The sequence below is a fragment of the Ovis aries genome, chromosome 1, assembly GCF_016772045.2.
Source record: "Ovis aries strain OAR_USU_Benz2616 breed Rambouillet chromosome 1, ARS-UI_Ramb_v3.0, whole genome shotgun sequence".
Lineage (NCBI taxonomy): Eukaryota > Metazoa > Chordata > Mammalia > Artiodactyla > Bovidae > Ovis > Ovis aries.
This window is the reverse complement of record NC_056054.1, coordinates 8,268,356-8,284,920: the sequence shown is the minus strand read 5'-3', so window position 1 is coordinate 8,284,920 and position 16,565 is coordinate 8,268,356. Positions and strand designations below refer to the sequence as shown.

Sequence of the window (16,565 nt, the reverse complement as noted above, 5' to 3'; positions counted from 1 at the left end):
GCATCTTTCCCAACCCAGGGATAGAGCCCATGTCTCCTGCCTTGGGAGGGGGATTCTTTACCACTGAGCCACCTGAGAAGATCTATTCTTCTTAGATGGATAAATTATGGTAGTGGTATAGAAGCTGTTTGACAAATTCACAAAAAAATTTTAAAGAAGAGAAGTAAAAAAGCCATAAAACTGCCCTGGGGGTGATGGAAGGACATGCAAGGGGTGAGATAGAGCAAGGACTGCTCTTTCAGGTTGACTTATTTGTTTATTTTAAAATGTATCCTCCAGAGTCTTGTATGTATTTCATTCCCTTAGTATAGACTGACTTTAAAGACAAATTCATTCAGGTCACATTTTGAATGTTCAGGAAGATGATGGATTATTCAATAAGTGGTGTGGGGATTACTGACTAACCATGTGGAAGAAAATAAGGTTAATGATCACCTTTACATGACAGATCAGAATAAATTTCAGAGATTAAATAGTTACATGTGGTTTTTTTTTTTTTTTTAAAGAGTCCTAAAAGTTGTAGACAAAAACACAGGTTTTTGATTGTTTCTGTAACCTTGGTGGCAAGGGAGGATTTTCTAAGGATAACACTGGTGAGAGAAAAGCAAAGATTGATAGCTTTTGAAAAACATTTCCACCGTAAACAAAATTGAAAGGCAAGTGACAGAGGTAAAGTAGAAAACACCGAGAAAGGTAAATAGTTTAACGGCAAAATGGGACACAAATGGGAAGTAGGAATGGCTTCTTAAAATGTCAGAAATATTACGTTATTCAGTTTTAAAAGTAGTACATACCAATCTACTGGACTTTTTCTTTCATGGCTGTTAAGCAGGATGTTGCCAATTTTTTGCTTTTATGCATAGTGCTTCTTCTTAAACCATTTTATGTAATGTTTTTATGTGATATAGCATTTATGTGCATGTTTTAAGGGATGGATTCCAAGCAGGGGAATTAATGATTAGAAGGGTGAAAGCATTTTATCTTTGGTAAATATTTCCAAAACGCCCTCCAAAAATTTTGATTCAGGTTACACTCTTATCAACATGAGGGTGCCCTTTCCCCTACATCCCTGTGGGAAGATAGGTCTTTAAAAAAAAAAAAAAATTGTATATTTGTTTGTTTATTGGCTGCGTGCGTCTTCATTGCTGCATGTGGGTTTTCTCTAATTGCGGCCAGCGGGGGCCCCTCTTTGTTGCTGTGCGCAGGCTTCTCATTGTCGTGGCTTCCTTTGTTGCGAAACACGGGCTCTAGGGTGAGCAGGCTTCAGCAGTTGTAACCTCCAGGCTCTTAGAGCACAGGTTCAGTACTTGTGGTGCCCGGGCTTAGTTGCTCCTTAGCACGTGGCGTCTTCCCAGACCAGGATCGAGCTGGTGTCCCTTGCATCGCAAGGCGGAGGCTCAACCACTGGACCGCCAGGGAAGCACCTTGTTTTCTTGACTGTGTCTCGAGGCATATGGGATCTCAGTTTCCCCTACCAGGGATCAAAGCCACATGCCCTGCAGTGGAAGCACGGAGTCTTAACCGCTGGACTTCCAGGGAGTTTCCCCACGTTTCCAGTGTTGACGTAAATAGCTTGTCATGTGGACACCCTTTGCATACACCCTTTGTGATAGGCATGGCGGTAATGACTGTAGCTTGGGTCAGAGGGAACCGTAAATCTCCTGGTGACGTTGACTTTGACCCTTACCAACCTTCCCCCGCAGTTCCTGCTTATATTCCACAAGGCCGCTGCGGGAGAACTGCAGGAGGACAGCGGGCTGATGGCACTGGCGAAGCTTTCTGAGATCGATGTTGCCCTGGAGGGCGTCAGAGGTGCCAAGGACTTCTTTGAAGCCAAGGTAGGTGCCTCCTTCCTGCGTGGCACAGCCCCTCTGTTCCTGCACCCTGCCCAGCCGAGCTCCCAGCTGGCGACCAGCTCATCAGGACAAGGGAGACGGCACTCGATTGAGCACGTGAGATGGTAGGGAAAGGAGAGTGTGTCTGTGTGCCATCTGAAAATTAAAAAGGAAATGGCCCGATGGCAAATGCTTTGGATCCTGGTTTCAGATTTATTTTTATTTTTGACTGTGCTGGGTCTCCATCGCTTCTTGGGCTTTTCTCTAGTTGTGGGGTGCAGGTTCTCACTGCAGTGGCTTCTCTCGTGAGGAGCACGGGCTCTAGGGCACTCGCGTTTCAGGAGCTGCAGCGTGGGGGCTCAGGAGTTGTGGCTCCCAGGTTTTCTAAAGCACAGGCTCAATAGTTGTGGTGCATGAGCTTAATTGCTCAGCAGCATGTGGGATCTTCCCAGACCAGGGATTGAACCCATGTCTCTTGCATCGACAGGGGGATTCTTTACCACTGAGCCATCAGGGAGGCTCCTGATATCAGATTCAAACAGGCTTGCTGGTGCAATGGTCCCAGATGACTCTGGAGTCAGACTTTCCTAGAGAATTCCTCTCTACCCCAAACCACATGAGTTACTTGAACAGCTACCTCCGTGTTTGCATCTTAGACACCTGTGTGTAAACAAGTGACCCGAGAAGGCTGCCTTGTTGGCTTGCCCTGGATCAGAATCGTTATGTGCAACGTTGACGACGCCAGGGAGCCGGGAAGGATTCTGCAGCATGTGGTCTTGGAGCCCTTCTGGGTGCTTCTGTTCATTCATGAGTTCATACAGTCATTGAACGTTTCTGGAGATTTTATCTCAGTCTGGGTGCTGTCATTTTCCTCTCCACAGAGCACACTGGCAGAAAGAGAGATCAGGAAAACACTCCAAACGTCCTTCTGCAGTTGCGGGTGGGGGTGGGGGGTAGGATGGGGTAGGGGGTGGGGCTGGGGAGACGGGTGGAGGGGTGCAGTGGATAAGACCACCTGGGTTCACATTCTGCCTCCTCCACTTACCTGTCACCTGTCAGTGCCTCAGTTTCCTCATCTGTACCCTGGAGCTGATAATGAGATCACCACGAGGATGAAATGCTTTCTTTCGTCTGAAGCCTTTAGCAAGTGCCTGGCTCACTGAGCACACTCTGTACATGATATGAGCTATTGGGACTCCCTGCAGCTCCAGCCAGGGGCCAACCCCTTGCGCTGATTGTTTAGTCTTCCTGATCCAGGGACTGAACGCACATCTACTGCACTGGCACACAGATTCTTTACCACTGAGCCACTGTGGAAGCCCCACCGCTCCTGGCTTATCCCAGGAGTTTCTTTGCCCAGAAACAGAGTGTCCTGGGTGACACAGCCCAGCCTGTTCAGGCCTCAAAGCAGCGTGCTCTCTCTGCAGCCCTATGATGCTGCATGGAGATAGGAGCCCAGCATCTTTCTTCCAGGCAGACCCTTTTTTATTTTTTTAATTTTTTTAATTTTAAAATCTTTAATTCTTACATGTGTTCCCAAACATGAACCCCCCTCCCACCTCCCTCCCCAGGCAGACCCTTATCCATCGCACCACCAGGGAAGTCCCTGCCTCGAGGATTTTATCCTTCAGAGACCCTCGTGCCAATGCACATAGATGTATAGACAAAGCTTTTCATACAGTGAGGTTGGTAATAGAGGAGAACTGAGCGTAACGGAAATGTCTGTGACCCGGGAATTGAGTCCGCTGTGGTTCACCCGCACATTTACACATGCTACAGCTCTTAAAGAAGGAGATGCAGCTGCATTTATGTTTGGCTGTTGTTCAGTTGCTCCGTCATGTCCGACTCTTTGCGACCCCATGGACTGCAGCACACCAGGCTTCCCTGCCCTTCACCATCTCCTGGAGTTGGCTCAAAGTCATATCCATTGAGTCGGTGATGCCATCCAACCATCTTGTCCTCTGTCATCCCTTTATATGTGGACAGATGTCCAAAATGAATTAGGCAAAACAGTATGCTTGAAAGCCAATTTTGTGAAATAGTAAATACAACCTGGATAATTTTATACCAAAGTATTAGTAATAGTGATGTCAGAGGGACTGACTTTTTAAAATAATTTTGTGAGGGTTTATGATGTATGTGCATTATTTTTACAACGGGAGAAAAGATGAAAAGAATAACAATAAATTTTTTTGAACTTGTTCTGTTTATTCGTCTGCCTCCTCACCTGCAGACTCAAAGGCAGCGTAGGTGTGTTACCTGTGTAATTACAGTGCCTGGCTAATAATGGCCCTCAAGAAGTGTTGGCATGAATGACAAATGGAGGAAACCATCGCCCGAATTTGGGAGAAGGCCATAAAGGAGCTGACATTCGCGACAGATGTTAAGAGATGAATGGGGATTCACCTTGTAATCAGGGAGGAGAAGGCGTTCCTGCCGTGGGAACTGTGAGAGCAAAGGCTCTGAGGCATGGGGTGGGGAGGGGCAGGGAGGGCTTGGAGGCTGGCCCCTGTCTGTACTGGACGCAGCTGGACAGGAAGCTCTGGGTTCCCCTGAGGGTCAGGCTTTCCCCAGCCTGTGGTCACCAGAATTATCTGCTGACCAGCTTCCCAGGCCTCATCCAACTCTCCCTGGGCTCTGCGGGAGGATTCAGTGCATGGCCAATCTTGGAGAGCAGCGCCTTGCTCTGATCAGCCTTGGGTACAACAGGGACAGATTTGGCTGGGGAGAGACTGGACTCAGGGAGGCTCCGTAGACACCTGGAGAAGAACCGTAGGTCCAACGAGGAGTGTGACAGTGGGCTGGGGAGGAGGTGGTGATGAATCCCAACCCCCCTAGAGCTCTCAGTGTTGGGACTTCCCTGGTGGGCCTGTGGCTGAGACTCTGTGCTCCCAGTGCAGGGGGCATGGGTTCGATCCCTGGTCAGGGAACTAAGATCCCGCATGCTGCACACTGCAGCAAAAAAAAAAAAAAACAAAAACCAGAACTCTGTGTTCATGACCATGTGATTGGAGGTGGAAAGTAAAAGCAACAAGATTGTAGGAGCTGCGGGGCCAGGGGTTGGTGATACTAAGAAAAATCAAAACAGGACCCCTGTCCCTGAATGTGAATGATTTCGGGAGGAAAAGCGATAAGCTGGGTTTTACTGTTAAGTCCGAGGTGACTTCAGGCAAGGGAAAGACCTGTCCCTTTATCTGAAGGGCACACTGTTGTTTGCTGCTAGGTTCTGCTCAGCCCTATTGGACAGAACTTGGCCACACCCCGTTAAATGGGAGGCTACAGAATGCCTTTTTTTTCTTTCCTGGGCATCCATGTGCCCAGCTGCAATTCTGATACTAAGGAAGACAGGCATACTAGATACTGTAGTCATGGAATAATCTCTTCCATGCTTGTCCATGCCTGAACTGACTCCTGGCGAGGGCTGGAATATTGTTTCTCTGATTGGCTTCTCTCCTTGAGCCCAGGGGTGAAGCCGGTCTCCCCTAGGCCCTTGGACCATGTGATAGGGAAACATGTCATAGAAAGAAAGTGGGGGAGGATGGATGTTTCCTGGACAACCAGCCACACAGACCACAGGCGCTGTCTTCACGGGATACAGACTGAAACCTGGGAACTAAAGGGAACTGACTCAGGGCAGAACGTCATGGTGACTAGAGTGGGAAAGGAAATAATCAGAGATACAAGGAAACTCTGGAGAAATGCTATATGGAGGACAAGAGCAATTTCAAGAAGAGATTGAATCCGATGAGGTTGGGGCAGAGGGGTTGGGTCCAGCAAGTGGGTCAGTGGAGACTCATTCTGAGAGATGAGGTTCACTATGGAGGGAGGGCAGATTGTAACAGGGTAAGGGGTGGGTGGGAGCTGGGGGGAAAGAGCCCTGATAGCTGGCTTTTTTGTCTAGAAAGTTGGCAGAGGAGGCCTAGACAAAGTGGGGATGGTAGCTTAAGATCAGGAAATAAACTTATTTTTTTTTTAGCCTAGAGAAGATAGATGTTGGCATGTTTCTAGGTCACAAGGAAGTGATCCAGGGAGAAGAAAACATAAAGAGTGGAATGATTGATGTACAAGTACTCAGAGATGATAGAATCAAGAGGAGAGGTGGACTTTTATAGTGGAGGACAAGGACCCCAAGTAAAGTAATTGCACAGGTCCCCAGCTTTCCTCTGACCTGGCCAGGAATGGGTAGGTGGGGTGATTACCAAACATGTGAGTGTTGATGGTGACCCTCTGCTGACTGCTTCAGATTCAGGCTGTATCTAATCCTCATACAAGCTTTCTGCAGGTAGGTGTTATTATCCCACTTTGCAGATGAGGAGACTGATGCTTAACAACTTGATCGATGTTTAACAACTGGCTCTCTGGACAAAGAGTGTGTGTGTGTATATTTATATGGGCTTCCCTGATAGCTCAGTCGGTAAAGAATCCGCTTGCAATTCAGGAGACCTCAGTTCGATTCTTGGGTTGGGAAGATCTGCTGGAGAAGGGATAGGCTACCCACTCCAGTATTCTTGGGCTTCCCTTGTGGCTTAGCTGGTTAAGAATCTGCCTGCAATGTGGGAGACCTGAGTTCTATCCCTGGGTTGGGAAGATTCCCTGGAGAAGGGAACTTATATATTTAAGTTCTTATATATAAGAAGGCATATATATATATGTATGCCTAAGTTTATTATAGATTTTGCTGATAAAAAGGATACATAGCATGCAATATACAAATAATAAGTATACACTATTTTTATTGCAGATTTCATATAGTCTATTTTTTTTAAATGGCGATGGTTTAGCTGCTAAGTCGTGTCCGACTCTTGCGACCCCATGGACTGGGAACCTTCAAGGCTTCTCTGTCCATGGGATTCTCCAGGCAAGAATACTGGAGTGGGTTGCCATTTCCTTCTCTAGGGGATCTTCCCAACCCAGGAATTGAACACAGGTCTCCTGCATTGCAGGCAGATTCTTTACTGACTGAGCTACAAGGGAAGGCTGAAGAGCAAAGTATTTTAAAAATACTTATTTTTATTTATTGTGATGTACCAGGTCTTCATTGTGGCATGCAAACTCTTAGTTACAGAATGTGGAATCTAGTTCCCTGACCAGCGATTGAACTCTGAGCATTGGGAGCTTGGAGACTTAGTCACTAGGCTATCAGGGATGTCCCCCTTATAGGTTATTGATTCTTAAAGAATAACTCCTTGATTTTTGCTGGACTCTTGTGTCTGTAGGCAGTCTACGATTGCAACTGACAAAGGAATGTAGTTCCAACATGCATGTTGGTTAGTATTTTGTATAATTTATAAGAAAAAAGTGAAAAGACGTGTCAGAACTTCATTCATTCCTCAATGACATGAGCAACATCCCAGACAGTAAAAAGCATCTACCTGGGTGTGATCCCTGGATTGGGAAGATCCCCTGGAGAAGGAAATGGCAGCCTACTCTAGTATTGTTGCCTGGAAAATCCCATGGACAGAGGAGCCTGGCAGGCTGCAGTCCATGGGGTTGCAAAGAGTTGGACACGACTGAGCGACTTAACTTTCACTTTTACTTTTAAATATTGGCAGAACAGCCTTTTCATGTTGGAGCTATTTATAATGTGAAGGCTACAGACGCTACACATGTTTACCTTTAATCTGCATTTTTGACATTTTGCCATCACTTACTTAAGAAAAGATTGTCTAGACAGTCACTGAAAGAATAATCAAACCCGTGTTTGTAGCATTATTCTTCCAAGGTGTGAATCCCCCTCCTGGGATTGCTTCTGAAGCTACCCACAGGATGCCTTTGAACATGGAGCTGGGAGAATTCATGGTACCAGGTCATCATACACGGTTTCCCCCTTAGAGACATGACAGATGCAGATAACCTTGAGGACACAGATAGTAGTCAATGAAGCACAATCACCAGAAATTGATGACTTGTAAGTGTGTGTTACCTTTGCTTGTAACATAATTTCATTGTGAAAGTATATAAATCTAATTTTTAACAGTTGCTTGGACTTCCCTCACAGCTCAGTCGGTAAAGAATCTGCCTGCAATATAGGAGACCTGGGTTCGATTCCTGGGTTGGGAAGATCCCCTGGAGAAGGAAATGGCAATCCACTCCAGTACTCTTGCCTGGAAAATCCCATGGACAGAGGAGCCTGGTGGGCTACAGTCCATGGGGTCGCAAGAGTTGGACACGACTTAGCAACTAAACCACCACCAACCATATTTAGCAACCAGCTCATAAAATTCCTGCAAATCAAACAACTGGCTTGCAAGCAGGTAGCAGCTAGTGGGCCTCTGGTCCCCGAGATGTTCAATGATGCGCCCAGGGTCTGCTCCCTGCCCACCCTGAAGCACAGGGAAAAGGGGAGGGATGAAGAGGGTGGGAGAGGAGTCCAGAGTGGACAGACCGCATTCCTCTGTGTTGTCTAAACGAGGGAGGAGATGGCCTGCAGGGTGGCAGGGTCCCTGAGGATGCAGCCATCCGCTTGACCTCTGTGGGCAAAGAGCTGGGAGGAGGGCAGAGCCTCAGTGAAGGACCAGCCCAAACTGGAAATCCTTACCCTAAGTGGGTCCTGGTGAGGCTTCTAAGAAAGACACATTCTCAGCCTGCAAGCAGGAGCAGACAACGTCCCTGGTCCAAGGGTGGGACTTGGGAGTCGGGGGCAGAGGTGGAGTGTGTCCAGCAGAAGGGCAGTCCTGGCAGTCGGAGGCTATGTGGCAGCTGCTGTTGTGAAGATTGTTCAGGCATCTGTTCTGGGTTAGAAAGTGAATAAAGGCGAGGCCAGCACATTAGGGAATAGGAGCTTGAACCCAGGTTGTAGGATTCTACAACCATTAGGGATACTTGGGGGACAGGCTGGGTAGACGACGGTAAACTCCAACTTGGGCATCTTGCCAAGATCAAGATAGAGCAGTCTCTGAGGACTCTGACATAGGGAGCCAGGGGTGAGAGCTGCTGGGTCAGAGCAGGGCCCCAAGGGCCTGAGAAATACCTGGGTGGGGGGGGGGGGTAGTTTGGAAAACATAATTTCCTTGACCCTATCCCTAGGGATTCGGATTCAGAAACAGTGAAAACATAATACGTACTGCCTACTGATAATTTCATTGGTATCTTGTCTTCAAAAATGGACCCTTTTGAAGTACAGGGAGGATTTGAAAAGGATATGATTTTTCATTGAAATATGAGACTCCGCATTGGGCTACCGTGGATGTGGTTTTCCCCGGTGGCACAGCAGTAAAGAATCTGCCTGCCAATGAAAGAGATGGGGATTTGATCCCTGGGTCGGGAAGATCCCCTGGAGAAAGAAATGGCAACTCACTCCAGTATTCTTGCCTGGGAAATTCCATGGATAGAAGAGCCTGGTGGGGCAACAGTCCACGGGGTTGCAAAGAGTTGGACACGACTTAGCAACTAAACAACAGCAGCCATGGATATAATGAAATGAAAACAGAATGGGCTAAATAAAAAGCATGGTAGGGAATGGTGAATCTGAGCTGCAGCACTGCAGAGAAGTGAATGAGTGGACCAGGGGTAGACTGATGCGACAGTGAGACAAGGAAGCTAGTGACAGAGGAATCAAGGAGATGATGCCCACAGGTAGAAATAATGAGAGATGATGATACATCAACCTAAAACCATTAAAAGCTCCATAAAAGATACTCATGTATACAGAAAACAGATTTGGTAACCAGAAGGGAAGGAAGGTGGGGGACAAATGGGAGAAATGGATGAAGAGAGTCAACTACGGGGTGATGGATGGTAATGAGACTCATGGTGGTGATCACTTTGTAGGGTATTCAGATGTTGAACTGTAATGCTGTATACCTGAAACTTACACAAAAGGCTATATCACATTCATTCTCTAAAGCCATTATGACTCTGATTACGAAATCAGATGAAAATAACACCAAACAATTTATATATCCATCTAATAAGTATCACTGTAAGAATCCTAAAACATTAAGAAATTGAATGCAATTGAAATATTTGAAATTTATGTTAAGATGGCAGGGATAATTTTTAAAATATACTCATATCATAGGTAGGTTAAATTAGAAAAATGTGACCATTGCAAGTAGATGTCTCAAAAACATTTGGTGAAGTTTAATACATATTCATAATCACACATTTGAAAATAAGAAAATATGCTTCTTCAACATAAGAAAAGATTTACTTTCTTTATAAATATTAAGGCATTCTATAAGGCAGTAATATTAACTAATGTAGTACGGACACAGGAATAAACAAACCAGTTAGTGGGATGGGGTAGAAAATAATAAAAGCAGGTCTCCTTCATGTGGGAATTGAGTATATGGAAAAGATAATTTTCAAATCAGTGGGAAAATAATGGGCTATTCAGTAACAGGTGTTGAGACAATTGGGTATCCACTTAGGAAAACGAAGTAAAGCCCTCCATTAGGCTCCCTCACAAAATAAATTGCAGGGGACTTAAAGAGCCAAATGGGAAAATGAAAACATACAAGTATGAGAAGAAATTACAGGAAAATGGGTTTAGAACCTGGGTGGTAGAGAAGAACTTCTTAAACATGATATAAAGTACCAACTTGGAAAGGAAATAAGTGGACTTTTTGATGACATCAAAACTTAAATGTATGACCCAAGATACTTTGAAGTAAAAAAAAGACTGGAGGAAATTAGCTGAAAAATATATACCTAAATTATGTAAAGAATTAGTGCAAATTAAAGGAAAAATAAACACTAACTGAATAGAAAAAATAGGCAAAGAATATAAATGGATAATTTATCAAGAAAAGAAAGAAAGTAAGTGAAGTCACTCAGTCGTGTCTGACTCTTTGCGACCCCATGGACTATAGCCTACGAGGCTCCTCCATCCATGGAATTTTCCAGGCAACAGTACTGGAGTGGGTTGCCATTTCCTTCTCCAGTTTATCAAAGAAGAAATAAAAGAAGGTGCCAATTTTTCTTCCACATCAGATTGGCAAACAGGAAAAAGGTTAATGATAAGTGTTGGTAAGGTTATGGGAAAATGAGCCTTGCATTTCATGATTGTGGGGTACAAATTGGAGCAGCTCTTTGGAGGGCAATCTAGCCGTTTTTATTAAAAATAGCGTACACCCAAAGATAGGGTTTCCCTGGTGGCTCAAGGGTAAAGAATCTGCCTACCGATGCAGGAGATAGGTGTTTGATCCCTGGGTCGGGAAGATCTTCTGGAGAAGGAAATGGCAACCCATTCCAGTGTTCTTGGCTGGAAATCCCATGGACAAAGGAGCCTGGTGGGCTACATACAGTCCATGGAGTTACAAAGAGTCGGACACAACTTTAGTGACCAAACAACACCACCTAAAAATATCCCTTTGCCTCAGGCAGATTGATGTAGTCCCAGTCAAAATGCCCACAGGGAGCTCATTTTGTTCTTGACTTTCGCTAGAACTAAAGAATACCATTGTGAAATTAAAGGTGGAAAGTAAGTAGAAGTGGGCATGGATATGAACAGTATCCCGGGACTTCCTTGGTGGTCCATTGGCAAAGACTCCATGCTCCCAATGCAGGAGGCCCAGGTTTGAACACAGGTCAGGGAATTAGATCCCACATGCTGCAACTAAAGACCCAGTACAGCCAAATAAATAAATATTAATTTTTTAAAAAGTATCCTGAAAAAGAAGCTAAAAAAAAGAAACAGAAGCTCAAGTGGAATAGGCAACCCCAGCAGATTGGAAGGAGCATCTGTAACACAGAACCAAGTGAAATGCTGATATCCTCGCTGTTAGAAAGCAAACATCGGAAGACCAAGGGCAGGGAGCATTGGCTCAGGGGTCCTGCCTCCAGCGGGGCCGGGGTCCCAGGGCATGTGGCTGGAGACCACCGAGTTCTGTTTGGTGGGCTGCTCCTTCTCCAGACGTCTCTTTTGTCTCTCACTCTGTTGATCCGCCCTCACTGTTTCTCTGCAGGTCCAAGCCTTGTCCTGTGCCAGTAAGTTTGAAGCGGAGCTAAAAGCAGAGCAAGATGAGCGGAAGCGGGAGGAAGAGAAGAGGAAGGTCCGCCAAGCAGCCTTCCAGGAACTCAAGGCCACTTTCAGTGCTTAGTGGGGCTGACCCTGACCTCTGACCACAGCTGTGCCTCACAGATGCTCCGGGGAGAGCTGGCCAGACACCCTCACCCCTGCTGACCCTTTGCCCCAGCCAACCTCCACACCCATCACCCAGTGCACACTCCTTGGCCTCGTGGGGTGGCAGGGGCAGCTCTCCCCATTTGGGAACCCCTCCCAGAAGTTCCCACTGCCCTCCTCGAGTCTTTCTCCTGCACCCTTCTCTGTAGCCAGAATGTGCCTTGACTTGGCAACCTCTGCTTGTTCCTGTCTCTTTTCCCCTCCACATCAAAGAGTGGTCTGCTGTGTTAATTCGTGCAGATACTTCTTTCCTTGGTGGTCCTCAGAGGAGAGAGCCGCAGGAGGCCAGCATCCATTTCCTTGGGTCATCCTTTTCTGTGTCTCTCCTTTCTTTCTCATCCAGCCTCCTTGTTCTCATTCTTCGCCTGATCCTGCCAGATGCTCCTGCATCTTCTGTCCTTTGGTGATGGTGAGGTTTAAGGCAGGCCAGGCTGGACCACAGCCTGGTCCCTCTCCACAGTGGGCCACAGCATGCTGCTGAGGTGACAGAAAAGAGTGAAGAGATGGGAGATTCTGGTCCTCCCCATCACCTTTCTCTTATCCTTAGCATTCCACTTAGGTCCCTCCCTTTTCCTTCCCCTTTGCACTTCTCAACCGTTTCCCCCTTCTCCTAAATACTGTGCTACTTAACCGTAAGAATGAGAGAATGATTACAAACAATATTAATGAGTAGGACAATTCTTATTAACTCTGACTCGATGCAAATTATATTACAGTAGACCCTTGCCATCACTGAGTAACAGATCCAGAGTCTTTCAGAATCTGAAAAGCTAGGATCATTTTCACCATCTAGCCAGTTTCCAACATCTGCTCTAAGGTGTTCAAAGTGAAGCTGTTCTTCAGCACAAATTTGTACATGTTATGAGCTCTGGGGATTGCTCCCAGATATCAGGGGTTTGTTGTACATGATAAAATAATTTCTAACGTCATATTTATTTCTTCCCTTTTTTAACTGCTGTCTTTTACAATGAAGAAAACATCTGCATTTTTACCTTACAGCTATTCTTTTTAAATAAACGGTGCAAGTGGGCTTAGCCATCACATCAGCGTGCTTCTTGTCTTCTTTGAATTGGAGGAGAGAGGAGGATGTTTTCTGTGTGGGCTCCTGTGTGGGAGCCTGTGTGGGCCCAGGCTCCTGTTTGACACTGAGTCCCTGAAGTAGAGTTAGAAGTGGTCCCTGTGGGACTTCGCTGGTGGTTCAGAAGGAAAGAATCCGCCTGCCAAATGCAGGAGACATGGGTTCGATCCCTGATCCAGGAGGGAGCTAAGCTCCCTGGAGCATCTAAGCTCATGCGCCACAACAGTTGAGCGTGTGCTCTAGAGCCCAGGAGCCACAGCCTGAGAGTCTGTACTCTGCAACAAGAGAAACCACTGCAGCGAGGATCCTGTGCACCCCAGCGAGAGAGGAGCTCCCCGCTCAGTGCCACGAGAGGAAAGCCTGTGCAACGAAGACCCAGCACAACCAAAAATCAATAAATAAAATTATTTTTTAAAGTGAAGGCTAGAAGTTTGGTTTTCCCTCCAGGGCATTCTGAATAGGAAGATTGTCTGTCTGCTGCTCTTCCCTTTCCTATCACTAAGGATTCTTTCAGCTGCAGATGAACTCTGTAGCTTAATTTCTCTTGCTTCCTGCTACTGCTAAGTCACTTCAGTCGTGTCCGACTCTGTGCGACCCCATAGACGGCAGCCCACCAGGCTCCCCCATCCCTGGGATTCTCCAGGCAAGAATACTGGAGTGGGTTGCCATTTCCTTGCTTCCTAGACCCCCTGAAACTCTGATGAGGGCCAGTGACCCCTTGTTCCCATGTATAATTCCACAGTATATAGTGGACCTTAATATGGTAAGGACCCCTGGCCTTAAAGGACACTCCCCAGGGAGGACAATTTCTGTTTCTACACAAATTTAAGACCTACACTTCTATGGCATCATTTTTCCATGGAAGGTCACCCCACCACCTCCCTGCTGGAAGAAGTGGACATGGAAAAGAAAATGGAGAAAAAGGAACTGAGAGGAATGGGAAGACTCTTGCCATATAATCCAGCAATCATGCTTCTTGGTATTTATCCAAATGAGCTGAGATCTTTTGTCCATGCAAAAGCCTGCACATGAATGTTTATAGCAGCTTTATTCATAGTTCAAAACTTAGAAACAACCAAAGTGTTCTTCAATAGGTGAATCTTTACACTGTGGTCGAGCCACACAATGGAGTATTAATTAAGCGGTGAAAAATGTTATTCAGTGTTAAAAAAGAAATGAGTTATCAAATTACAAAGTGACATGGAGGAAACATAAGTGCATAGAGCTGAGTAAAGGAAGCCAATATGCAAAGATTACATTGTACATGGTTCCAGTTATGTGAAATTCTAGAAAAGGCAAACTTATGAAGACAGTGAAAAGATTAGGATTATCAGGTTGGGGTGGGCAAGGAGGGATGAGTAGGGGATTTCTAGAGCAGTGAAACTTACTCTGCATGTCTTAGTTGCTAAATCATGTCCTACTCTTTTGCAACCCCATGAAATGTGGATGGCCAGGCTCCTCTGTCCGTGGGATTTTTCAGGCAAGAATGCTGCTTCTGTGCTGTGCTTAGTTGCTCAGTCATGTCTGACTCTGCGATCCCATGGACTGCAGCCCGCCAGGTTTCTCTGTCCATGGGGATTCTCCAGGCAAGAATGCTGGAGTGGGTTGCTATTTCCTTCTCCAGGGAAACTTCATGACCCAGGGATTGAACCTGTGTCTCTTGCTTTGGCAGGCGGGTTCTTTACTACTGAACCACCAGGAAAGCCCACATGATGCTACAATGGTCATTGTACATTTCTCAAAACCCATGTAGAATATACAACAAAGAGTGGGACCTAAGGTTACAAGGACTTTATTTAATAATAGTGTGTCAGTGGGAGCCCATCAGTTGTAACAAATGTACCACACTAATGCAAGATGTTAATAACAGGCAGAAAGGGAGTGGGAAGGAAGAGAGGGGTATGTGAAACTCAACTTTCCGCCAATGTTATCTGCAAACCTGAAACTGCTCCAAAAAATAAAGTCTATTAATAAAGCAAAGGAAAAAGGAAGGAAGGAAGAAAGGGAGATGACAGTTTCAATACTTCAAATGCCCTTTTCCTTCCATGGACTTCTAGGCCCATGTGAGAGCTAAGACCTCTTGTTTGCAAATGATAGAAAATGAAACACAAAAGGACTTATGAGGGAAACAAGGACGACTGTCGGGTTATGGGACTACAAAGACCAGGGACAGGTCTCCTCTGCCCCCTCTTCATCATCAAGTCCTGTAAACAGTGTTGCCTTCACGCCTGCCGTCCACAGCTCCCCTCGTCAGCAACATCGTCATGGCCTTCACTGATTTATTCCTGGGACTCGACAGTGGCCTCATAACTGGTTTCCCTGTCCTCATTTTGCCCTGAGTTAGAATCAACTTTCTAAACTGTAAAGTGTTTCTAGGCAGCTTTCCTTCAGTTTTTGGCTCCCCGCCTTTAGGATCTGGCCCCTGCTCACCCGTCTTGTCTCTTACCTTGCCCCTCCTCCCCTCCAAATAGTACTCTCCTAGAACACGCAAGACCTAGTTATCCCTAGGAAGGGCCACTCATCCAGACCTTTCCAGTTCCCTCTGCCTGGTACGCCCTCCCTTCCCCAGTGAGTTCTCACTGTCACTCAGCTCAGAGATGATCCTCAAGAAGCGTTTTGATGCTTCAAGGTACCCGGTCTCAAGAGTTCCCATTTCACCCTAAGTTTTTCTCCGCTGTAATCCTTATGACATCGTGCAGTTTTCTTTTCTTTACTTCTCTCCCTCCTTGTTTTAAAGATTAAAATTTTTTTTGAATATAGTTGCTTTACAATGTTGCTAGTTTCTACTGGACAGCAAAGTGCATCAGCTACACCTGTATGTATAACCCCTCTTTTTTTGGTTTCCTTCCATTTAGGTGACCACAAAGCACTGAGTAGAGCTCCCTGAGCAATACAGCAGGTTCCCATTAATGTATCTATTTTATGCGTAGTATCAATAGTGTATCTATGTCAATCCCAATCTCCCAATCTGCTAACCTCCCAATTCATCCCATCCCCCTCCTCCTTCCTCCTTTGGACTTTTGAACTCTTTGGACTATGAACTCTTTGAAGGGCAGAAACTCTGCCTTACCCTTTGTTGCAAGCCTAACATGTTGCTTGGCATGTGAGAGCATGTTCCCCCCACCCCGCCCACCCACCCCATGCATATTTGTTTCACAAGGAGGTATCAGGTTCTTTGGAGCAGATGGATGAGACAGGGCCACTACCACTGACTCAGGGACCTTCTGGATGCCTGACATGGGAGCCTGGCCTGAGGGGACAGCTCTGAAAGTCAGGACAGCAGAGACTGTGCAGACATCTGTCTCACGGAAAGGCGACAAGTCTACTCCCCAAGGTTCTCCTTTGAGCAGTAGGGAACACCAGCAAACAAGTCAGCTCTGCCTCTGCCCTGGAGACTGTGTGATGTCATAAGAGCTGCAATCAGATACTAATTAGGCCGGAACTGTATCCTCGCTGAGTCTCTGTTTCCTCATCAGTAAAATGGGAACGTAACTGTCCACCTGGAAGATTCTATGTCTGGCATTTA

The 16,565-nt window shown here is 46.1% G+C and overlaps 1 protein-coding gene across 1 annotated transcript in view; it reads left to right on the top strand.

The window, feature by feature from the left end:
• The window catches only part of EFHD1 (EF-hand domain family member D1), a 44,197-nt gene extending 31,195 nt beyond the window's left edge, over positions 1-13,002 (top strand). The window contains exons 3-4 of the mRNA XM_027967533.2: positions 1,704-1,838; positions 11,744-13,002. Coding sequence (XP_027823334.2) covers positions 1,704-1,838; positions 11,744-11,878 — 270 coding nt within the window. The 3' untranslated portion in view covers positions 11,879-13,002. The remainder of the gene's footprint in view (positions 1-1,703; positions 1,839-11,743) is intronic.
• Positions 13,003-16,565: the final 3,563 nt, after the last annotated feature.